This window comes from Kryptolebias marmoratus, linkage group LG6 (genome assembly GCF_001649575.2).
Source record: "Kryptolebias marmoratus isolate JLee-2015 linkage group LG6, ASM164957v2, whole genome shotgun sequence".
Classification (NCBI taxonomy): Eukaryota; Metazoa; Chordata; class Actinopteri; order Cyprinodontiformes; family Rivulidae; genus Kryptolebias; species Kryptolebias marmoratus.
Window position 1 is genome coordinate 24255655 of NC_051435.1, and position 26520 is coordinate 24282174.

At 38.9% G+C, this 26520-nt stretch overlaps 1 protein-coding gene across 2 annotated transcripts in view; it reads right to left on the reverse strand.

The window, feature by feature from the left end:
• Positions 1–26520, reverse strand: part of man1a2 (mannosidase, alpha, class 1A, member 2) — a 132038-nt gene that overhangs the window by 78236 nt on the left and 27282 nt on the right. For both annotated transcript variants that reach the window (XM_017436035.3, XM_037976071.1), the window contains exon 4: positions 8938–9034. In XM_017436035.3, coding sequence (XP_017291524.1) covers positions 8938–9034 — 97 coding nt within the window. The remainder of the gene's footprint in view (positions 1–8937; positions 9035–26520) is intronic.

Below are 26520 nucleotides of genomic sequence, written 5' to 3' on the forward strand. Positions count from 1 at the left end.
GCCAAATCAACTCCCCAGGCTGATTCAGAGCAGTGTCTCTAACTGATAACGGGTTCCAGAGTCATTTTGCAGTAAAGTTTAACATCTGCTGTGTTCCGCCTTCAGCCTCAGAGGGTTACTGGTCTGGCTGTGTCCTCCTCTCAACATGAGCTCCTTGGCTGAACTCCAGCCTGATTGCCTGTTTCCAGGCCTGACGCCAATGTCAAAGCTGTCAGCACTGATTTAAATTCTTTTGATGGCATCCCTTCAGCAATAGAAAGAAAATTAAACTAATAAGTTAAACGTAAACAGTGACAGGTGAAGCTTGGGTAAAATATGCATGAATAAAAAGCCAAAACACATTGGATCATATCAAATGAGTTCTGAATTTTTACTGACAAATTTGGTTAAACTTGGAAAAACTAAATGCCAACACTGGATGTAATTCTGGGAAAATACTGATTATAAACTCAAACTAAACAGGGTTTTGGTTTTTAATGGGCATGAGTGTTAATATAGAACAGGAAACAAAAAGGATGGTATTTGAGAGAAAAAAAATACTCTACTTTTTGGTTCTTTAGTACGTTAGGTTTTTGTTGAAATATTTGCAAAATACTCAACAATGTTAATAAAAAACTTAATAATAAATATAAATAGGATTTGAATGGTTACATGAGCATTTCAATTAACCAAGAATCACTGCTGCTGCAGATTTCTTGGTATGTGGGGGTCTGACTGGTCTGAAAAAAAGTTTAACATTGTGTCAAATGCAACTAACATTCATGTGAGTGTCAAGATGCAGGGTTTCTCAGGTTGTAACATGATGAGCAGTGATACTTCACCTGTCAGTGGTCATAATGTTATGGCAGATTAATACAGAAAAACTACATAAAAAAGAGCAACATGAGCAAGAAAGCTCTTTCTTAAACTACTGCTCCTGGTACTGAGAGGACAGTTAAATGCTGTTATAGTAACAGGAGTAAAGGAAAAACTGAAAAGCTGCATGAAGTTCTTAAGTTTCTCATACATTTATTGAGTGCCATAACTTTATATGATGTTAGTCTAGTTACAATCTGGTCACATAATTGACAGATTTTTTTTTTAATTTAAGTTGTGGATACTAAAAGCCCATTTTAAACAAATCAAAATTAGAACATATTCTTTTTAACTCTTTCACAGATTTTTTAACCTTCCTGCTGCAGTCCACAGCAGGTGAGTTTCTCCTGTATCCTGCTGCCCAATTTGGCCCTGCAGCCCTACGAAGTTAAATCTGAAAGGAAGCAGTAGGTGAAGACCACAGAGGGCTCTGAAAGAAATCAGGGATGGATGGATGGATGGATGGATGGATGGATGGATGGATGGATGGAGTACTTCCCTCCAGGAATGTTACTAGACCTTCTGTTTTAGTAGTTTTTTTTTTGTATTATTAATTAATGTATTTAGTTAGCTATCGTTGTTTTAAGGTGATAGTCTTGTACAATTATGTACAGCTGAATGGAAAAAAATCACCTAAATCTTTGTATTTGACCTGTTTGAGTGTAATATTGTAATATTTTGTTTTTTTAATAATCTAAACTAGAGAAAATGTGACTTTAAATCAGTCTGGCTGAACAAACATTAGGATGCAATCTGTCAAACTGGCCAGAGCGCACTAGTTTAAAACAAGCAACAGCTCAATCGCACAAATACACTCAGATACCATTTGATGACAACTAACCAGAGTGAAAAACAAACAACTAACTAACACACAAAAGCAACTAATACTGTTTTCATTCACAAAGTTAATGCACAGCACACCTGGCATATCAGAACCGTGTTAAATGACCAGGTTAGAACAGCACCATGTCATATTGAGAACACAATCATTACAGGCTTAAAATAAAAACCATGAGCTTGATAAAATGACAGAGATTAAAGAGTAACAATAGTTCCAAATAAACTTGGACATAAGCTACAATTACCATTTGATGATTACATTAATTAATGACAAGGTTATGATCTAACCCTTTTATCCAATTATAATTTCTTCTTTATGGACAGAAGAAACTCAAACTACTGTTTTGTCCACTACATGTTACTGCAGCTAAACGACACCATGAGTCTCTGAGCTTCAACTCGATCAGAAACATACAGTTTTTCTTATTAAACTGGCACAGAGCAGCTCTATTATTGTGATGTACTGCATGTGGCACCACAGGTCAGCTATGATACAAACAACTGGATGAACAGGCAGTCTGCCAAGCTGAAGAAAATTGCAGGCACCGGGCTGCCTGTGTGGGAGAAACGAAACAGGTAACCCATCCCAGCACGGACAAAGATCTGTGTGCTCTGTTAGATGGAACGTCCTGTCGTGAAAACAAGCAAAGACCAAAAATTAATAAGCAGGTTAGTGAGATGACTGCATTTCTTTGTCAGTTCAATAAAATTCTCTTTAGGATGCCTTTTTTTTTAATACTGGATAGACTGACTGAATTTTTGCACAAAATAGCTAATATTGCAATCATGTCAGTATTTTCTGTCATTTCTAAAGATTTATCTGATTAAAAGAGAAATACTACATACACAAAATGATGTGTGAACACGATCACTTTAAAAGACTGATGAAACCTTAATGATAAATATGACTGTTGTTTGAAAACAACCACATGCTTAAACTACAAAAATAGACATTTTTTAGCTACTAAACCTAAAAAAAAACTTATAGACAAGAAAATGATAAAATTGTGTGATTAACTCAGCTGCTTATTTTATAGCTATGACTTTAGTTTCATTCACTGTGCCACAACAAACAGCTAAACTAAAACAAGAGGGGAAAAAAAGGCACTTAATCAAAGAATTGTCTTAAAGAGCTGCTATTATCCAGCGCAGTAGGGCGCCTCAGATCCAATGGGCCTCTCAAACCTAGGAACTAACCATGTTAAGACAAGCCAGATGCTGAGAAGAAGAAAGAAAACCCCATGTCTTGATGGTTATTACAACAGCCAACAAAAGGTCCTGCTGATACGATACAGAGGAATGATTTTCTAGTTGTTCCACAGAGCCTGTGCGGTGATGTCATTAGGAATGACAAACAGTAAAAGATTGCCCGGCACTGCACACCACTGCATTTAGCTTAACATTAGTACACATAATTGGTGATGTAGTTAATATCCGCAGACAAAAGCTAGGGTGAAATTGTCACACCATGCTGCAGATTGAATTTAGAGGTCAGAGTCATTTAAATAAACAATGTAGCCGTTTAAACATTGAAACAAATAAAAAGGCTACACTGTAGACAGTCAAATATAGCTTACAGCAGACTGTGTAAAACTGAGTTTACACTGACATGTCATCTCTATGTGTAAACAACCAAAGTAATCTCATAATGGAGGGTACAGCTGCCATAAATAATTAGTAAACTCTTCCTGACTGAGCTGACAGGAAAGACAGGTGACCAAACCTCATCTTAGCCTTACATCATCGCCATCCCTTCCACCTCCAACACGCCCGAGGCACAGCGAGATATCATTTACTGTAGCGATGTTACAGCACCAGCAGGAGAAAGTCGAGCAGCTGAAAAGTGCCAAGATTCTCCAGCAGCAAGCTTAGATTCAAGTAGACACAGTGCAGGCTTTCAGGGAAGCCACAAAAGCAAAAATAGCCGCAAGATAGATTATGTAGGGCAGGCCTCAAACTCAAATTCACCAAAAGACTGCCACACATTTTGGGAAAACAAGATTATATTTTCAAAAATGCTGTAATAAAACCTCTCTGGGGCAAAATAACATCTGAAGATAGCACCAACTTGAAGGACAAATGCTTATTCTAATCCATTACTGCATGTGATCAGATGGTTTTGAGCTCCAACCATATTCCTTAAATCCAGAGCTGTAACGATTCGTTCGGTAACTCAACTGTAAATTAAAATAATATAAAAGCCTTTGAAGCAATGCTTTGTTTAATCTATGTGACTGCATACCACTCAGCTGTCACAGTGTTTAACAAGACACGGTTATAACTGTCACGCAACAGGTTACAATACATTAACTGTGATGGACCAAGACAGAACAGAACGAGGAGAAAGCATCAGAGAAAAAAAAAGATGACAAAGATATGGGATTTTAACAAACTGAAGAAAAGCAAAAATCACCTACAGTTAAACCAAATCAGTTAAGCACATTAACACAGTATATTTTCAGATTAAAACAGCATTCACTTCAGATATAATAGAATGAGACAGACAGACCGGAGTGCTCTGAATCATCCGGTCCAAACTGGAGAATGTAGAACAGGAGCTGTATCAGTGCACACTGCAGACAGAAGAGTGTGGTGGATCTGATGGGAATCAGGCTTCAGGAAGAATTTAAGTCCCAATTTACACAGTCATCTTTTAAAACATGTCAGTGCTTGAGTTCCACATTTCCATCGCCAAAAATCTGCATTTCTGATGAGCTCACCTGCCTTCAAACTGATTCAGTGTCAAATAAATATTTCCAGATCAAGAAAAAGACAAAGTTTTGGGTTGTCAAAGTACTTGTTTACCACTAAAACAGCAGGTATACGTTGAATACTCAATGAATTGATAACTTATTCAATTGAACACCTGAAACTCAAATATTCGAAAGCTGCAGCCCTACTTAACTATAAAACAGCATTAATAGTTAGCTGGATTTTTAGGTCCTCATCATACAACCCCTGGCAAAAAAGTATGGAATCACCAGTCTTGGATGAGCACTCATTCAGACATTTCATGCTGTAAAACAAACTCAGATCAAAATCATGACACAATAATAAGGTCATTCCAAAGTGGAACTTGTTGGCTTTCAGGAACACTCAAAGAAATAAAGAAAAAACATACTAATCCATGTCGTCCAGCAGCCCTTCAAGGTGCCATGACTGCAGGTGTTTTTAACTGCAGACTAACGGGCACATCTAATCTGGGACAGGTGTCCAGTTAGGGAAAGAAAATAGACTGGGTGTGTCCTTATTTTCCAACTCCAATTTGAGTGATTCCATACTTTTTTCCTCAGAATTGAGTGATTCCATATTTATTTCCCTGTGTTTGGTCAATAAAAGTATCATTCGCTGACTTCCACAATGTTTTTTCTTCATTTCTTTGAGTGTTCCTGAAAGCCAACAAGTTGCACTTTGGAATGACCTTATTATTGTATCATGATTTTGATCTGAGTTTGTTTTACAGCATGAAATGTCTGAATGAGTGCTCATCCAAGACTGGTGATTCCATACTTTTTGCCAGGGGTTGTATAACATTGTCTAATAGTGTTTACGAATTGGTTTTTGCAACATGGCTCTATTAACCCAGCCTAAACTATGTTTCCTTTACAAGATCACGAGACTACATTGTATTGGTGCTCAGCATCAGCTCTATCCATTCTCCACAGAGCAAAGGAGAGTGAGAGAAAAACAGAAGACAAAATCATGGCCAGACAATGAACTCAAGGTTATCTGAGACCAGTGCCACACTGAGAGCTAAAGTACTCTTGTTACCATTCTGGCCTCTCCTTTTTCCTCAGGACAGATAAAGGCTAAGCAGCAAGGCCAAGAGTGAACACATTTTCTGTATATAACTGCATGCAGGTCCTGTTCAGAAAAGACAAACTCTTTACAAACTGCTGTGTTTGTAGAGCCTTTGTGAGGCAGGTCGACTGGGCTGCTCTGGTCTGTCTGAAGAGAAATTTGTACCAACTCAGCTGGAGAAATACCTTTCCACATTTTCCTTTAGTCCCAAAGTACTTAAAGCTTTAAAAGCCTCTGTAATTAAAGGCTTATCATTCGTTAAAGGAATGCACATCGACCACTGCCTTTCATGCCACAGTTTTAGACTAAGATTGATCTTCATGTTGAGAAATGATGGAATTGTAGCTGTTTAGGTCAAACCTTGAAAGTATGCTTACTATAATATTGCAAGATGTCACACTTTTTGCTAAGAGTATGTTTGGTGAGTTACTCTCAGCTACTACCATATCAAATTGTAGTTCAACCAGCCTACAGTGTGTGCATGTGTGTATCTCTGGTGAAGGCTGTAAGTGCTAGTAATCGTTATGGTAGCAGCAACATGAGTCAGTTTTGTCTGAACGATATCATCTTATCTGGTTTACAAACACGTGCATACACAACCAATACAGGGACATTCAGATGAAAGCCAGGACAGATTAATCTATAATGTACAGCAAATGTGTTCTGTGAAGAGTCTAATGCTCAACTCGTTGCCTCGCATCTTTTCTAGTCAAACTAAGAATAATTACCATCAGATGCCCAGGATCAGTTATAACGAGCAGACGTGGAAAAACTCTTAAAGTCACAGCCCAGATAAATAATCCAACAATACCAAGAAATGTAAACACAAAACAACAGGAACCATTTAGCATTTAGCAGCAGCTCATAAAAAGAAAACTATCAACTCCAGCCAATTAACTGGATGGAACATTCCAATTTTACACTAAAGCCTCATAAAAAGCATTCACACATTACAGAAACACACACACACACATTCAGCAATATAAGCCAAATGCATACAAGAGATCTATAAAATACCTGTTGAGAATAACTAATGACGAGCACCAAAGCATCATCTTTACATGAATAAAAACCACACTAAAAAATCATCATAATTGGCCACTGCCAAGAAAGGTGAGCAATCGTGTAATTGACCATGTTTGTCTGTCTGTCTGTCAGCAAAATATCTCATGAACCTCTGGATGGGCTTTAATGAATACTCTCAGAGTAATCATTGGTTGTACAACTCATTAACTTTTGCAGTTACCAATATGTGTGTGTGTGTGCATGCATGAGGCGTGTGTGTGTGAGGTTTGGTAAGATAGAGTTGTGATGGGAAAACCTTCCACTGGTAAAATGTGTTAATATAAAAGAAGATACAGCTCTTCACAAGGCTCTTTCATAAAACAGTTCTGCAAAACGCGAACACGGACCAGTCCGTCTTTTAGCGTGCCTCTGGCCATTCATAAAACACCAATGGATCCGCCCAGATGGGAGCGTTCAGAAAAGCAAGCAGGGCGGAACCAAAAGAGGTGTGGAAATAAAAATCAGCTGCTTTTATGAGTTGCTCGACCCTTTTTTTGTGGCATGTCTCACAACATGGCAGGTGAACTCAGTGTAGCGATTCAGTTTGCATTCAATAAAATATTTCCAATCAGTGTACAACTGCTGCAATTTGTCTTCCATAGCTACAAAATGCAGCTGAAATTCACTGTTGCCCCAGTTTGCCATCATTTAAAACACTTTTTTTTAAACAAAAAAAAACAATGAATCTGTACTTTGTTTTGACATCCGAATCCTGTGGCTGAGAGGTCACCGAAACCGTACGTTATCACTTTGTCACATTATTCAACCGCAAAGCCGGTCTACCTTTTCATATGTTGACCGTTTTGGCTCTGTTACTACCTCGTTTTGAGGCACAAAGGAGCACAGGGGTGGGTTGACTTCGACAAAATCATACAATTGGACATTAAAAATGTAAGTTACTGTAAAATGTGTAATGACGTGGAATTTATCAATATGTGAATTTTTCTTAACAGTCTAAGTGCTTTTCACATTTGGCAATCACAATGAACAAGACTTCTTTGTCCGCTACAGGCTTTTTTATCCATCTGCCTGAGGGATGTCCTCCTATGTCCTCTGCAGCCTGCAGGGCAGAGATTCAGGTGTTATCACATTTAACACAAAGTTAAAGTAAAAGATTATCTATAATGTCTAGATATTCTTTGAAGAATATCTATAAACAACTGTTGTGTACATTTTGTCAGAACATAACTGACTGTAAACACAAGAAAACGTGTGATGACCCAAAATAATCAGTCATGACAGAAGAGTGGAGTGAGCTAACCTAAGCTATCGGTTCAGCTAACCTGTCCAAATAAAAATACATTAGCAAAAACATGATGCGAGTTTATTGCAGCTTTTGTAGCTGTATGTATGTAATAAGACATTCTGTCATATAAAATAAAAACTATGCTAATTTTAGGTAAAGCTTCACACAAAATGTTCAAAATGTTCTAAATAATATACATTTTACATAATATATTATTTTTTCTTTTTATGAAAGGAAATTGTTTGGTTACACTGTTCAGTAACTTCCAAAACAGTAAAAACAGTTATTGTAAAAATCATGTATAAATTATAATAAAAGCACGATTGTGATTTTACTGTAAAATAAATAAAAATGGTGATATATTTTTTTTTCCATATCACGCCCCCTAAGCTCTTCATTAGTCTTATAGCCTGAAACTGCTTGGAGAAACTTGAAAAAGATTTTAAAAAAAAGAAAAACACTCCTGTGCACTTTAAGCTGTGTGATGTGTTTCATCAAAGCTGCAGGAGAGTATAAAAAAAACAGCCTCTGAAATCCAAGTCTCACAGATGAGAGGCTGTATTGGATTGACCCCCTCTGAGGAAATAAAAGATCGCTGTCAGCAGCGATGTCTCTACAGACAGGAAACACTTCATGACTGAAACCTGACAGCGACCCCAGAGGATTCTGTAAACACTGAGGCGTATGGCTGCTTGATTCTGACAAATTATAATCATGTTTATGTTGGTCAAGATCACAATTATTTAACCTAATCACTCTTTGCCTTTGGAAACACTATACATTGATTTATCCTCACAAAAATAATTTGTTGTTACCTAAAAAGAAAATATTTACTGCTGCATACTTCTTTTTTTTGCGCAAAATAGGTGAATAGATTTGTGGATGGGTTTTTAAATACAGGATGTCTTGTATATTTCACTGCTCTTGTGCTTTCGTTTGCCAACACTATCCAAAGTGGTGTGAATTCTGCTGGAGGCATTATCTCAAAACGTTGTACACCAGAGAAATTCCTATGTGTGCGTGTGTGTGTGTACACTCATGCATACACCTATGTGTGATTTACAACTGTGTGAGCAAAGTGCCAATGGGCACAGACTGCAGAGACAGAGACACCTTTGTGTTGGACTTACCGAAGATATTTGTGGAATGTCCTTTCTTAGCGAGGGGCTTCAGCTCGTTGTGACCCCAGCCATACTGTCTGTAGCTGTCCCATGCATGTTTCATCATCTAGAAAAATAAGAGACCAAATAAATAAGTACATAAAACATTAAAAGATGCTAGGTCTTCTTTTTCTTAGATGAGACAATAAAACCACAAATGATTATGATTATGATTGTAATTTCAAACTAGAAAATTTAAAAAAATTTTAAGGGGGGCCAATTGCACCAACTGCCTGAAACTCTGGCCTACTCTACATCAGTTTTTTTTCCCAAAGGTAATTTGGGAATTATTTTAGTAATAATCTAAGCTCACAAAATGCAAAGAGAAACGAGTTCAAAAGAAATGTTGAAGCTGCTACCAGTTGCTCATTATGGTCTCCATGGTAACCACACACCTGTGTCTCTCACTCACTGATGACACTCTTTATTAGACAGGCATACAGAAATGCAGAGTTTAAATTGTGCCTCAATCAAACAGTCCCTGTGTGAAAACTAGAGGTCCTATTGAAAAAGTTGACGAGTTTTAGGTTCCACAACCATCTGGTCATTGCACATGAATTTTTATGTGTCTACAGGGTTTTATGTAGGAGATATGACAAGTTAAAAATACTATTCACTTCCAGCTTTGAAAATAAAATTCTGAGCACAGACACAATGGAAGTCAATGAGAATTTAGATGCGAACACACTGAACTCTGGGGGGTTTTGGGAGAAAACTAAGCCCTTAGGACTCACAGTTTTCAGTGTGTCTTTGAAAGACAACCAAAATGCCTGTTTTGATGCATAAACTGTATATAAAGTGTTAAGACTGTGGATATAGGAAGAGTTTAGACCACTCAAAAGTTAGTGTGAGTTATAGAGTTCCAAAAAGGGATGTTGTTTTTTTCCTTTCAGTCTGCTGAGCTCCTATTGTTCATGGGGTTTGCAGTTTTGTTTGTTCTTTCAGTATTGTTTTTGTTTGCAGTTTGTCCATGCAGTATGATGTACTGCTACCAAAAGTCATAGCCCTCAATTAGAGATGTTAGGATGCATTTTTTGCATGGGTTTTACTGAAGTTATAGAAAAAGTAATAAATCAAAAATTGTGATGCAAATGGAAGCATAATGGGCAAACAGTACTATGGGTAGTTCCGTGTTTATGCATTGTTACCCTTCTAAGGTGTACAAAAACAGTTTATCTATATCCATCACTTGTTTATCAGCAACATTACATAGACGCTACGGAAACCTGTCAGAGAGGTAATGCATAAAAAGCAACAACTCTAGTAATGCTAGTTTGGGATCTGATAATGTTCTTAAAAAGAAAGAAATAAGCCATCGGGTCTTGGTGGAGGTTGTATTCTCAGAGCCCATGAAGTGTAACATCACTTTTATTTGAGGATGAAATCATTTGAATTTTGGCAGAAGAACATGTTGCTACAGCTGTTTTTGCTCAAATTAGACACAGCTGCCATCTAAAGTCAGTCTGGAACAGCAAAGTTTGGTTTGAAAATCTTAAAATGCCCAAATTATCATTTTCAGTCAATCTGCACAGTAAAGATACTCAAAAAAAAGGGAAATAAATTAAATGACATGTCATATTATTGCAGCTATAGGTCAGAATTGGAGCAAAAATGTTCTCATTTTAAAAAAAGTCAACACAAACTAACACTGTATTTATTTTATGTTTCAGCAAATACTTCCTCTCCCTTCATGTAGCTATAGATATCTGTCAAGCTGAAAGAACCAAAAAAGATTGTTTTTCTTCACATGACCTAAAAAGAAGCTACAAATAGCAGAAATGTAAAAAGGAACAAAGATTTTTTAAAAAGACATGAGATGAGCCCTGACACTGAGGCTGGTGATGAGAGGAGAAGACGGAGCCTATAAAGAAAGGGTGCCAGCCTCCACCAGAGCAGTGCTGCTCTCTTTCACCTTCCTCCACAGTTTACTGGAGTAGCACCAACTACCTTAGGAGAGAGCACTCCTGTCTATAGTTCAAGTCCATCACCGTCTGGTTTTTAGGGATATCTGCTTCATTTGTGCTTATTTTTTGTTGTTGTCGTTTTCAGCCTGGCAGCAGTCCCATCTGTCTATCTGCCAGCTGCTGTTCTCTTATATTACTTACGTGCAATGAGCCAAATGCTGATAAAGTCACTCTGTTTGTACTGGTAATGGCATAAGACTAGTACACACTAAATGTATTTGTTAGGGATTTTTCTTCTCACAGCTTTAGCTTTCGAAAAATGAAAAAAACTAAGACAAGACTGCACAATTGTCACCCACCCAAACCCCCACTGAAACAGTGTCAGCTCACCTATGGCCCAAATTAAATAAACCAAAAATCAGCTCCAGAAAAATAAATCATAAAAATCTTATTAAAATAAACAGTTACTTTACCAAAACAGAAAAGTAAAATCATTAAATGTGGATTACTGAACATGAGATCTTTTTCCTCTAAGCCTCTGTTAGTTAATGATTTGATAACTGATCATCAAACTGATTTATTTTGACTTCCAGAAACCTGGCTACAACAGGAGGATTTTGTTAGTATAAATAAATCCACTCCTGTTAATTATCTAAATTTTCATGTTCCTAGAACAACAGGTCGAGGTGGAGGAGTAGCTGCTATTTTTCAGTCAGGATTATTGATTAATGCTAAACCAGTAATTAGTCATAATTCTTTTGAGTCTTTCACCCTCAGTCTTTTTCATTCAAAATGGAAATCAGAAAAAACACTTTTACTTGTTTATATATTGTCCACCAGGCCTTTATTCTCAAGTTTTGTCTGAATTCTTAATAATACATCCTCACAATCCTGTTCAGTCTGACCATTTTTTAATGTTTGAGTTTACACTGACTGATTACACAACCACACAGTAAATTTCATTATAGTAGATGTTTATCAGAGAACGCTGTAATCGAATTTAAAGAATCTTTTCTATTATTTTATCTTGCAGAGTAATGCAACAGAGAGCAGCAACTTAGATTATCTTGTTGACAACTTGTTTTACAACTTCAGTGCAGACATCACTTGATAAAATTGCTCCTCTGAAAAAGAAAGTGATCAGTCAGAGGAAGCTAAATCCTTGGTTTAATTCAGAATTACGTACTTTAAAACAGGCATCTGGAAAGTTGGAAAGAAAAAGGTGCTCCACTAACATGGAAAAATTCTATTTAACCTGGAGAGATAGCCTGCTAACCTACAAGAAAGTCCTTTGTGAAGGTAGAACAGTATATCATTCATCTTTAATAGAAGGGAATAAGAACAACCCTAGGTTTCTGTTTAGTACTGTAGCTTGACTAATGAAAAGTCTCATCTCTGTTGAGCTATGTATCCGTATAACTTTAAGTAGTGATGACTTCATGAAAGTTGTTATAAAATTATTTCAATTACAGGAAAAATTCAAACCATCCTTTGTACTATTGCCTCTGATTTCCTGTCTGTTTTAGAAGTGTCACTAGAACCTGATTTGTGTTTGGACTGTTTTTGTCCTGTTGAGCTTTCCAATTGTCAAAAATAATAGCTTCATCCAAACCATCAACATGTCTGCTAGATCCCATCCCAACCACACTGTTCAAAGAGGTACACTGCTCAAAAAAATAAAGGGAACACAGTATAACTCAAAGTAAACTTCTGTGAAAGCAAACTGTCCACTTAGGAAGCAACACTGATTGGCAATCAATTTCACATGCTGTTGTGCAAATGGAATAGACAACAGGTAGAAATTATTGGTAATTAGCAAGACACTTAATAAAGCAGTGGTTCTACAGGTGGGGACCACAGACCACTTCTCAGTACCTTTGCTTTCTGGCTGATGTTTTGGTCACTTTTGAATGTTGGTGGTGCTTTCACACTCGTGGTAGCATGAGACGGACTCTACAACACAAGTGGCTCAGGTAGTGCAGCTCATCCAGGATGGCACATCAATGCGAGCTGTGGCAAGAAGGTTTGCCGTGTCTGTCAGCGTAGTGTCCAGAGGCTGGAGGCGCTACCAGGAGACAGGCCAGTACACCAGGAGACGTGGAGGAGGCCGAAGGAGGGCAACAACCCAGCAGCAGGACTGCTACCTCCGCCTTTGTGCGAAGAGCACTGCCAGAGCCCTGCAAAATGACTTCCAGCAGGTCACAAATGTGCACGTGTCTGCACAAATGGTTAGAAACCAACTCCATGAGGATGGTATGAGGGCCCGACGTCCACAGATGGGGGTTGTGCTCACAGCCCAGCACCGTGCAGGACGCTTGGCATTTACCAGAGAACACCAGGATTGGAAAATTCACCACTGGCGCCCTGTGCTCTTCACAGATGAAAGCAGGTTCACACTGAGCACATGTGACAGAAGTGACAGAGTCTGGAGACGCTGTGGAGAGTGATCTGCTGCCTACAACATCCTTCAGCATGACCGGTTTGGAAGTGGGTCAGTAATAGTGTGGGATGGCATTTCTTTGGAGGGCTGCACAGTCCTCCATGTGCTCACCAGAGGTAGCACGACTGCCATTAGGTACCGAGATGAGATCCTCAGACCCCTTGTGAGACCATATGCTGGTGAGGTTGGCTGTGGGTTCCTCCTCATGCAGGTCAATGCTAGACCTCATGTGGCTGGAGTGTGTCAGCAGTTCCTGGAAGATGAAGGCATTGAAGCTATGGACTGGCACTCTCGTTCCCCAGACCTGAATCCGATTAAGCACATCTGGGACATCGTGTCTCGCTCCATCTACCAGATGGGAGGAGATCACTCAGAAGACCAACTCATCAGGAGCATGCCCAGGCATTGTAGGGAGGTCACACAGGCACGCGGAGGCCACACACAATACTGAGCCTCATTATGATGTGTTTTAAGGACATTACATCAAAGTTGGATCAGCCTGTAGTGTTTTTCCACTTGAATTTTGTGCGTGACTCCAAATCCAGGCCTCTATAGGTTAATAAATTTGATTTCCATTGATGATTTTTGTGTGATTTTGTTGTCAGCACAATCAACTTTGTACAGAACAAAGTATTCAATGATAATATTTCATTCATTCAGATCTAGGATGTGTTATTTGAGTGTTCCCTTTATTTTTTGAGCAGTGCATTTCCCCCAATTAATATCCCCATTTTGGATCTGCTTAATTTGTCTCTGATGAAAGGTTATGTACCAAAGAGCTTTAAGATTGCTGTAATTAAACCTTTACTTATAAAACCCAATCTTGATTCATGAGTTCTGGCCAATTATAGAGCTATGTCTAATCTCCCATTCATCTCAAAAACTCTTGAAAAAATAGTTGCAAGTCAATTGTGCGAACATCTGGGCAGAAATAATCTTTTTGAGGTGTTTCAGTCAGTGTTTAGAGGTCAGCACAGAAACAGTGATGGTTAAAGTTACTAATGATATTCATATGGCCTCAGACAGTGGACTTGTGTCCTTACTTCTCTTGTTACACAGTGGACTTGTGTTCATACTTGTCCTGTTAGATCTCAGTGCTGCATTTGATACAATTGATCACAATATTACAGAGGCTTAAACATGATATTGGAATTGAAGGAAAAGCTCGAAAATGGTTTAAATCATTTCTTTTTTTTCATAGATTACAGTATGTCAATAATAAAAAATCTTCTTCATACACCAAAGGTTGTCGTGGAGTTTCTCAGGGTTCAGTTCTTGAACTAATACTCTTTACTTTATATATGCTTCCATTAGGTAAAGTTATTAGACAACATAGTATAAAATCTAATTGTTATGCTGATGATACTCTGTTATATTTATCTATGAAACCCAATGAATCCAATTAGTTACTTAGATTACAAGTATGTCTTAAAGACATAAAAACCAGGATGACTCTTAATTTTCAGCTTTTAAACTCAGACAAGACAGATCGTGGTTTCTAGACTGGAGCATCTTAGGAACAAACTTATCAGCTCTTCGCTTCCTCTGGATGGCATTAATTTGGCCCCCAGTTCTAATGTAAAGAACCTTGGTGTTATTTTTTTTTTTTTTTTTATCAAGATGTCTTTTAACACCTGCATTAAAAATGTTACCAGGACTGCTTTCCTCAACCTACGTAATATCACTAAAATTAGAAACATCTTGTCACAATATGACGCAAAAAAAACTGATCCATGCATTTATCACTATTGCCATTTTTTTTATCTAAGGGTCCAAAACACTCTTTAAAATGTCTTCAGTTGATCTAAAATGCTGCTGACAGAGTTCTAATGAGAGTTGGGGTTGGGTTGGGTTTCTCCAGCTATCCTTTAGTTATGCTGACAAAGGCTTAGACAGCTGAAGGACAAACTGACCACATTTCCTCACTCTGCTGCTGTCTTACTCGCTCTACTGTATTTATTTCTATCATTAACATGTGTTTTTCTTTGTCTTTCTTTCTATAAAAACTACACCTGGACCAGTCATTCTGTGTTTGTCTGTGTCTCTTTCCTGTCCTCTCAAAACCCAGCAGATCAAAGCAGATGGCCACTCATCCTGAGCCTGGTCCTGGTTCTGCTGGAGGTTTCTTCCTGTTAAAAGAGAGTTTTTCGTTCCCACTGTTGCCACTGTGTTGCTCAGGATGGGAGACTGCGACGAAGTGAAGATTCAACACAATCTGGTGGCTTCCTTAGAAAGATAGCTTGGCTTTTTATAATGTATGTGAATGTTTTCGTACAGTGCCCCAAGACAACTTCTGTTGTGACTTTAAACTGACCTGAACTGTACTGATAAATCTGCAAAGCTTGTTCAAAGCTTCCACATGGCTGACCAGTTAAAAACCATGATCATGTGGCTGAAGATCACAGTGCAGTAAACCACTTTTTATGTTTTTGCTCTGGTATAGCACATGTACATTTTGCAGTAGGAAAAAAGAGATTCCCAGCAGCTCCGTATGAGAGAGACTGAGTTGGCAGCAAAAGATAGGACAGTGGTAATAAAACAAGCCTTCAGCTGGAACAGGACGTGTGAAGAGTGGAACTTGGTGACAGCTTACACTGATCAGACACCTTGTCTTTGTCTTCTACCCAGCTATGCTGCTCTCTCTGTCTGCCTCTTCATGCCACTGTGAGGGGGTGGTGAGTATCCGACTGCCTTCCCAACTTTCTCTCCTTGGAGACTTGGAGCCAAGTTACTAAAGACAAGAATTGGAGCATCATTGTGCCCTTGGCCTCACGGCTTTAGAATGAAATCCATGCTCACACCTAGGATTATAAATCAAATTAATCCATGCCATGACATGGACACTTAAACACTGAAGGACTCACTCTGATGTGTGTTGATTGGATGCTTCATCTAATTTTGATTGGCCCATATGCCAAGGACAAGCAGCACAGTACAGGGTGCTTGGCAATGTTGACTAACTGCTTATATACAAAGGACTTTGGAATACTAATCGGACATTAAGCTACAAAATCCCAGGATTGACTCTGACAGCTACCGCCTGCCATCACAACATCTTGGAAGCAGTGGGGTCAGAACAGAGGAAAAAAATGGTTTGAGTCAGACCAACAGGCGAGCTCCTACAGTTAGATCTAAACCTCCACTGGCTGCAGAGGGAACACAAACAACATTACCTAGAAGTCCTTATCTATTCGTTTCTGTTCAAATCATTTCATTTAGGTCTTTTTTATTAAAAATTTCAAAAAAATTTACTGTGGTAGTGAACTTTTAATGAAAACTGTTGAAACAAGCCATATAAAATGTTTACCTGTCCAAAACACTTTAAATGCAAAGATAGAAAACATCACCCTGGTAAAACATTAACTGGGTTCGCTGTTGCATTTCTGGTAAATGGACAATTAAAACTCACAAGAGGAAACAAAGTCTTTACGGATGATTTAGAAATAAAAGACAATACTGCTGTCACAAAAGTAAGATTAAAAAAAAGGTGAAACAACACTAAAAGTCACATGTGGCATCTTTTTCACAGAGAATCTAAATAAAATTGGTTTGACTCTTACTAATAAATCTTAATTTATTTTTTTTATAATCACTTGTGTTAGTAAATTCAATAATCACAATATTCTGCATGTTTAGTTATCTTAATTTTGAAAGAAGTGATAGTGCTGGAGTGCCCTGGTGTTATTAAAGTCTGAGAGAGATTAAAAGCTTCTCCTGCCTTCCCTCAGCTACAAAGCTAATGTGCAAGAGAGTTTAGAGTGAAAAGTCTGAAATATGGTGCAGAGCTTGGTGAAAAAGCTAGCAGGGCTTCTCATTTGATGAGTCTATTTGCTTGGCTCTTGAAAAGATTTGTTTGTGCTCCACTGGTTCATGAAATTCTGAAGGGACTCCAATGTAAAGACGAATTTAAAGGTGGAAGAGAAATGATCCAAAAATGCCCCAGTGTGAGTTTTTACATGCTTAATTGTGTCACAGGATCAAACCAAAGGAAAACAAGTTGGGGGTTTTTAAGACTTCTTAATAACTGTTGAGTTTATCTATTAAAGCAGGGGTTTCCAAAGTTGTCAGCTTTTCACCAACAAAGTAAAGTTCAAGAGAGTTGTGGCCCTGACAGTAGCTGGGAAAAGTATACAACCATTACTAAAAAGTCATTTATTCATTTTATGTTTTTATCTCTTTGTATTAACAGATAAGGATAAATATGGTATTGACCCCTAACTTGGGGTTTGAAAACCCACAGTGGAGACCTGACCCCAACTTTAAGAAGCCCTGCTTGAATCCACTTTCTCACTGGGTTGCAACTGCTGGACACTCCAAGTTGCAATCAAATTGTCAGAAAATAGAAGAAACCTCAGTTGCAGTCTCACTGAATTTTCAGTGTTTGCAACCAAGAGATCAGTGACTGTGTGGCCTGTAGTTTTTAAAAATCACAACCTAATTTTGTGTGCATGGCCACACCCTAACCCCATTAGGCCACTTTGGGCCACCCCCTTGTTTATGATTAATCTACTGGAGTACACTCCAGTTTCTCAATAATTAGTATTTATCCTCAGTGTGGTTTTTAGACCTAGACTGGTTGTAGCCTAGGACTCTTTTGCCAAGGAACACCAGTAATGAATTAAGACAGCTGTACCCTTTATGTGCTACACTCTCAAACAGACAAACACAACATTCAGACAAAGGCAACCACAGACCACAGAGCAGAGAAATATTTATAAATCTAGGCAGCAGCCGAAACTATGGGCTGTTACTTTGGTAATTATTTGGATGGGGGAAAAAAAATCAATTTGACAAACTGAAAAGTTGAGCTGGAGTTTTGTGGTGCTTTCCGTGACCTCCAGAGTCGGTATGACTGATTTATAGCTCCCATCCTCCACCCTCATCTTTATCATCTCCTTCCAACTCAACCAAAAGGTTTCTTATCCAGTTTAGCAGAAGGTCTCATGAGATCACCTGGAGCTCGAAACTTAAGCTGAACATGACTCTGAGCTACTACCACTACTAATTTTAGCTCATTTTTATGTTTTCTGTCATTCTTTAGTTATCAGCCCAGAGAAAATATTTACCATCCATCACATAGTCGCTGCTCCACACAGTACTTCTTTATTAAACTATTACATCTGCTAAATTCAAGACATGTTTTTGTGACAGGAAATGATGGTGCAAGCAGCAGAACTTTAAATCACAATGACTTATTCACTTGAATACTCTTCTTCCCCAAATTCTGACCTCAAATAATGGCACTCCTATAAATGGATCTTCAGCAGAGCCAGGTGCAAAAATCCTCTTCCTCACACATTTCAGGAGTATCTCTGCACTGTCACATAACCTAAACAACTAAAGTGGAAAATGGGCATTTACCAAACATGCAAGAATAAAAATCTCTGTAAGTCCAGAAATTTCCCTTCAGGTTGAAAAGAAAACCCTTGTTTTATCTGGTCGTTTTTATTGTATTAGTAGCTGAAGAGGAAGCAAACTTATAGAAAGAGCTGTTCTTTTGTGGCAGCAGCCCAGAGGGGCAGAGAGCCAGAGCAGGGCAAGTCTGTCTTCTGCCAGCTTTAATGTCACTCTCTCTCAATCACAGGAGCTCTAATTGGTTAGCCTCATTAAGTGTGCTCTGTAGTGACGGCAGGATGTTTCTCTGCTTCCCAACCAAGAATAAAAATATTAACTACCAGTCCTTCAGTAAAAGATAGATTATCTCTTCGTGACTGCTGGCAGATCTATCCAGACTCCTACAGAAATTTAAACAACAATTCTCAAAATAAAACAACATGAACTCCAATGTAACCTGTGTGTAAAGTTTTTTTTCTCTCTCTTTTTATATCAGGTAAAGTTTTCTCTAAGTATTAACCATTTCAGCACACAATCACAGTTTGATGATGGTTTGATGAAGTATCAGTATCAAATGAGACAGAGGTAGAAGAAAATGGTAAAACCAGCTCTATTACTATTTTTGGTTTCTAAGAAGCAAAATGATAGTGAGTATGCTATCAGACTGCTACGTTTCTGAAATACTCTGTATCTGAAATCCACATGGATATACCATATTTCCCACACTATAGGGTGCACTGAATTATAAGACAAACTGTCGATGAATGGTCCGTTTTTGAACTTTTGTCATATATATGGCGCACCGGACTATAAGGCGCATTAAGCTTAACAAAACAGGCCCCTGTCTTTTTGGAGAATACTGCACCAACGTAAGAAATGTTTTAACCCCAAAGGTCATAAACAGACAACTGAACATGTGCCTAGTCTTTGAATCGGACCAACAACAAGTGCAAGAAAATTGTTTCAAAAATACATTATTGTATGCGTGAATGTAGAAGGATGAACTCTCATATCAGCCCATACCTAGAGTAACAGAGTTGAAATAATGTTAGATGCTCATTTCGTAAACTTTGTACAAAAATGTTGAACTTTATGGAATTTAAGAAATATCCAAAGGCCATCATTTGGATAATTCACTGCATTTTTTGCCATGGGATTTTGAAATACTCATTCCAGTCATACCCTTTCAAATGGTAGGTTTTTATCTCCTCTTATCTTACAGAACTAGCTGTAAGATAGAAATAATATACTGTGTTGTCTACAGATCAGAAGTGTTCATTGCTTAGCACTAACCAATATGACTCCAAACAAAACAAGATGATTTTATGTGCCTTGTAGTGAGAGGAAAACAGTCCTTTGAGGATTCCTGAGAATAATAAATAATAAAATGGGGAAAATTAAAAACAAAAAAAAAACAAAACACAAGTGCAAAGAACAAGAACTGCAGAGAAGAGAACAAGAAAAGAGTGAGAAGATCCGTGAAAGAGGGAGAAATGGTTATATATAGACAGAGTGAAGCAAAGCGAAGCAAAAAGAGCAGATCTACCTCAGAAGTAACTGTGCTACATACACAGACCAGAGCACTGTCAACATACAGGGCCATTTGTCAATCTATGTTAGGACTACGAGTGAAAAAGGGTGACTGAGAGAAAAAAAATACCTAAGTGTATTGGCTGACGGATATGATATTCATTACCTTCTCTGCAAATTTTCCACGCCTTTACCGGAAATCGTTGCCCTCTTTTTAAGGACTAATACGTCTGGATAGCTGTTCCTTTTCGATTGCACTTAAAAAGAACCGCTTTGGTCATTGATTTATCTAGACTTTACAGCCGCAGTCCATAGCTCTGCAGGGACACATACACATGCTCTAATGCCAGCCGCTATTCTGTAACTGTTGGCTTTTCAGACTGAAGTCACAGCTGAGTGAACCGTGAGCCAAATCGACACTCAGCTTCAGGGAGCTCAAACACTGTACGGCCTCCTGATGAGCCAACCAGGAGGTTTCAGAGCTTTCTTTTCTTTTGCAGTGATTATCTACTGCAATTAGCTGTAATCACCTGCAAATTTCAGGAAGCCTGAATTAATTTTGTGAGAAAGATTTGATCAGAACAGGCTTGCAATGTTGAAAACTGTTCATTTAAATACATTCTAGAGGGAAATATTTTGATATTTACATATTTAAATTTTATCTGCCCCTCCCTGGGCTGTCACCTTATCTTTGTGGAGGGATTTGAGTGTCCCAATGATCCTAGGAGCTATGCTGTCAGGGGCTTCATGCCCCTAGTAGGGTCACCCAAGGCAGACAGGTCCCAGGTGAGGGGCCCGACAAAGTGCAGCTCAAAGACCCCTTATGATGAGTGAAAATATTGGACACAGTGTTCCCTCGCCTGGACGCGGGTCACCGGGGCCCCACCCTGGAGCCAGGCCTGGAGGTGGGGCACGTTGGCGAGCGCCTGGTGGCCGGGCTGAAGAGAGAGCTGAAGAGAGAGCTGAGTCAAAAAGCGAAGCTCTCGATTTACCAGTCGATCTACGTTCCTTCCCTCATCTATGGTCACGAGCTTTGGGTAGTGACCGAAAGAACAAGATCGCGAATACAAGCGGCTGAAATGAGTTTCCTCCGCAGGGTGTCTGGGCTCTCCCTTAGTGATAGGGTGAGAAGCTCGGTCATCCGGGAGGGACTCAGAGTAGAGCCGCTGCTCCTCCACGTCAGAGAGGAGCCAGTTGAGGTGGCTCGGGCATCTGGTGAGGATGCCTCCTGGACGCCTCCCTGGTGAGGTGTTCTGGGCACGTCCCACCGGGAGGAGGCCCAGAGGAAGACCCAGGACACGCTGGAGGGACTATGATTCTCGGCTGGCCTGGAAACGCCTTGGGATTCCCCCGGAGGAGCTGGCCCAAGTGGCTGGGGAGAGGGAAGTCTGGGTCTCCCTGCTTAGGCTGCTGCCCCCGCGACCCGACCCTGGATAAGCGGGGGAAGGAAGGAAGGAAGGAAGGAAGGAAGGACGAATTTTATCTGGATTCAAAAGTTTTGTGAATCCAAAAGCTAATAATCATTAAGTTCAGCTGCAATAAAACCTCAAAAAAGAAAAAGAAAAAACAAGTTATGTAGCTCCAAAGATGTGCTAACATCAGTGTGATTTACTGTGTGATTCAGAAAGATCATCTAAAAAAAAAAAATTTCTTTAGAAATGGAGCAACTTCCACAAAACACTTTCAAGCCAGGACTGAGACTCCATCTTGCTGCAATTTAGGACAAAGACAGGGTAAGAGGTTTGAAGTCAGCCTACTGCTGTTACACCTCTGGGCCACCAAGTAAAGTAGTGACAGCAGCCTAATGATCGATACGTGTAAGGGTAAGGAGGCATCATGGCTCCAGGGTGTGATGTAGGAATGACAAATGGTCTGAGCTATCAGCCAGCAACCAGATATAGGATGGGGGATAACTGACACACATATTAGGTGTAGTGCTTCACATCAGCAGAGCTAGAGTTACAATCAGTCATTTTCCAGCCAGTTGTGGCATTTCTGTTTGCTAAGACTGATTACAAATTTCTTTCAAAATTTCAGACTACCAGATTTCTTGATCACTTTTCAGCCATTTTTAAACACCAAAGTAAAAGCATTTACTGTATTTGTATAGTTGGATAAAGGCAATTGATGTTTCCTACAAAAGTGTTTGAAGTGTCAATGTGCTTGTTGTGCTGCCTGTGCTTGCTGAATGTTCTGATTCAGGATAAATACAAAACTGTATGCTTTAGGGTTAGGGCAACTTGTGTCTCACTAGCAGCAGAATATGCAACACGTGGCAAATAATTTGCATAGCAAAGTATAACAAAACACAGTACTCTATGCCCATATTTTTAATACTTAATCTGAAAAAGAATTCTGCTGTTTGAGCTTTTATTAAAAAGAAAAAAATACTTTTTTTTCTCTTTACAAAAGGAATAAAACAGGAAACGTGTTTTTTAAGACCATTTTTTCCATTTTCTATACTTTTAAGACCTGGAAAATACTAGAAGTAAAATAATCCTTTAAAAAACTGCACAAGAACGCTGTCATTAGTTGTGGTGGCCATCTTGAATCAGGTTGACTCTATAAGTTATTCAATTTTAGATGTACATCTACTGACCCTTCAGACTTTCAATAAAATCCATCCACTGGTTCATGAAAAAACCCACAATCTCTCACATACACACAAATACATTATTGCCCATATTTCCTGGCAGCGGGACATAAAAAGTCAGCTGTAATAAATGATACTTGGATATTTGACAAGGTAGTAATAAGAGAATTGTTAAGCATGTTTTTACCCTTCACCACCCATAAACAAACCACCTTAATCCCCAATGACACCAGAAGAAAACGTTTAAGAAAATTGTTTTAGAAGGACAGCCTTAAAAAAGATAAATAATTAACCAAAAATGATCTGTAACTGCCAAGATAAGCCCTAACCTCTTAACATTATTCACCTGACACGATGCTGAGTTGTATAAAAAGGTTAGCCACCATCCTCAGGATAATTCTCTGATGTGAATGCTAACCGCTCTACTTCAGACATTTGAAGTTCTGATGCCACCGCTTCCCCTCACTGCATGTGAAATTTGATCTAAAGTGTGCAGTGCTGCATGCTCAGTGGTTCCGTTGATATCATACCGCGATGCATGTAAAGCAGGAGAAACTAAATGCATAGAAAACAGACAGGCAGCTAATCCAAACTATTTTACACAATAATGCATACAAAATGAAAAATGTAATGAGTGAAATGAGCGATCAGAGTAGGCACTGAACACACTTCTCATAGTCGTCCAAAAGAAACCTAAACCTAGTTAAATTATGTTAATTTCAAATGCGCGCTAAATAAAAAAATACTAGATTGAAATTCTTTATTGACAGGTGCTAAAATTAAATAACTCAGACAAATTTCTACAGAATTTTTAGTTCATACACTATTATAAATGTATGATTTAATAAGATCATGATTCTTCAAATTCTGCATCTGTTTTTCACCAAAGTATTAATTTGTAAACACCATCCCTTTTAGGGACAGTTATGCACTAAAGTAACAGCCCATTAACTGTAGGATTTAGTTAAATTCAACAGCTGTGGGCCAACAATATCTCATGACTTGACATGTGAATAGCACGACGAGTCAATAATTAAATTCATCACATCCCTTTTTTTTTGCATTAAAACCTCGGTCTATTTTCAGACAGAAATGTGTGGAGTAAAATAGCAGAATGGAACAAAAGCAGAGCTTAGCACCAATAAAAGCTGTAAGAGATTAAGGTTTTTTTTACTTTTGTACAGTCAATAAAAATCCATATTTAAAAAGGCATGAAAGTATATTTATTTCTACTTCTGAAGCAACAAAGGGCCTCAATTGTGTAACCGTGGTCAAAAAAAGAAAAAAAACCCAGAGGGGTCAAACTTCTAACCTGCCCCATCGTTAGTTGCATAGAAAAACTGAAGTTTTGACCCTACGGCCAGGCTAAGCTCCACTTGTTTATTATAAATACAACATTTTTTATACACGTTTTTTTCCACCTGCACCCCCAAAACCGCTACCTTTGTGTACCTGACCGTGCACAGGGTGTGCGCGCCAACAGTGACGCAATCGCGCTGTCCCCGCCCCTGCACGAAGGTCCCGTGCGGTGTCGTGTCGCGTGCATTTATATGGTCCCTCTATGAGAGATCACAAAGATATTCAAACGACTCAAAACTCACGGAAAGAGATTACTGACGTACTGAAGTAAGCGCCTAGTATAGGTCCGCGCGCTGTTCGCGGAGCCCTGCGTGACTATAATGAGCCCTGAGGCCGAGCCACCTTCAGCTACTGCTGGAGTTCGCAATGAACAATATCGGGTTTAACCAAAAATGGTTAGTTGAGCTAAAATTCAGCAGGTGGCTTTACAAGACCAAATATGGCAAGCATGTTTTGTGCTTAATGAAAATATTAATATGAGGTGTGCTAATTTATCCTTGTTTACCAGTAAATTGATGCTATTAAATTCAGAATTAGATATACTCTGTTTTGTTGTTACATGTAGTGATCCAACATGCAGCCTGTGCCACAAAAAGCACAGTACAGTACAGCATCTCTCTGTTTTTCAGAGTTATCTGTTATTATTTATTGGCCTTGATGTGAGATGTGTCTTGGTGCTTTGTTTGCACTTTTTAATTTATGTCAATTTAATTTATTTGTAAATGTGACTTTAATTACAATTCAAATTAGGTGCAAACAATTTGTATTTATTTTAATTGTATTTTTGTTTAAAAAAGTATTTCAAAAGTGCCTTTTTGTAAAACTGTAGTTGTGTAAATATTTGGCACAAATATCTTACAATATCACATAATAAATAGCCATATTTTCAACTTTCTGTCAACTTTAATCTTTTAAAGTTAGCTTAGCCTCTTTTCTGGTGGAAACCCTGAACCTTGTTACCCTGGGCCCAGGGTTAGAGCGGCATGTTAGCCTCTAGAATCTTCTTCAAGGTACGTGACCACACAACGCGACACCGAGCGGGGCCTTCATGCAGGGGCGGGGACAGCGGGATTGCTTCACTGTTGGCGCTCACACCCTCGCGCGGTGATCAACATGTCAAGATGTTGCGGATGGGGAAAAAAAACGTGTTTAAAAAATGACGTACTTTACAATAAACAAGCGGGGGTGTAGCAAAAGCCAGGCAGCCCGCCAGGCTTATAATACACTGGGGGAAACCCTGGACAGTGTACTTGTGTTGTATCTATGGTGTCTCAGCCTCTACTGCTCTGAGCACCTTCCTGTACATTACTCACATATGATTGCTCTGCAGGGTGTCCAGGAAATCATATTGTGAAGCGTGCATATATCACAAGGCGATTGTTGGATTGACTTTTATAACAATAATGAGTTTGTGTATAGGAGGGAGGCAGCAGAGTTTGCTGATTGGCGAAAGATGAATAACTTCAGCATCAATGTGGCAAAGCCGAGGAGCTTACACTCCTCCTCCTCTCACTGGGGGAGAAGCAGTGGAGCAGTGATAAAATTGAGTCTGTACATGTCCAATCACTTCACATGAGCCACAAACACAGCCAGGATCATTAAGAAGGCTCACCAGCGATTGTATTTTTTGAAGAGGCTGAAGCATGTTGACCTTAAGAGGCATGTTGTAAAACAGGAAGAGCAAAATGGGTGAGAAGGTTTGTTTCTACAGGTGCCCATACAACAAAAGCCAAGTGGGTGCAAAATTTACTGAAATTTCATCAACTTCAAAAGCCACTCTGATTTTTAGAAGCATTTTTGAATGAAGGCTGTACTCCCTGTGCACGACACCTCTTCTTAAATGAGTATTTTTAATCAGCAGTGCTGCCTACAGTGCAGGAGAAGTCCAGTGAGTGCTGCATGTCTGAAATGCCTGTATAAATGGAAACTGCGCTCACTAACAGCACAATTCGACTGCCTCACGACTTGGATGCCATTATAACTGCAGCTTAAGACTCATAGATCCTTCATGACCTGTGCGGAGAACTCATTTTGAGCAAAACCAATACGTTGAAAAGGAATCAAGGAAACAAATTGTTAGACTAATCATTGTAAGTCAATGTAAAGTCAGTTACAGCTTTATATCTACATTTCAACAAGCACAAAGACTAGATCGATGCTAAAACTCCTCCCTGAACTGAATTTTAAACATCAAAACGCAAAACAAACAGCAGCCTGTAGCCTGGGATTTAATTTTTTTTAAAAAAAGCTCCAACACTATAGTCCCACTAACTGCTTTGCAGTGTGTTGTTAGGGTTTTCTCCTTGGATTTGCAAAGCAATCAGGCGAAGGGGATTGTGCTGTGCTGTAGCCCATACAGCTGCTTTGTTCTTGCTCAATTGGGGGTGTACGGC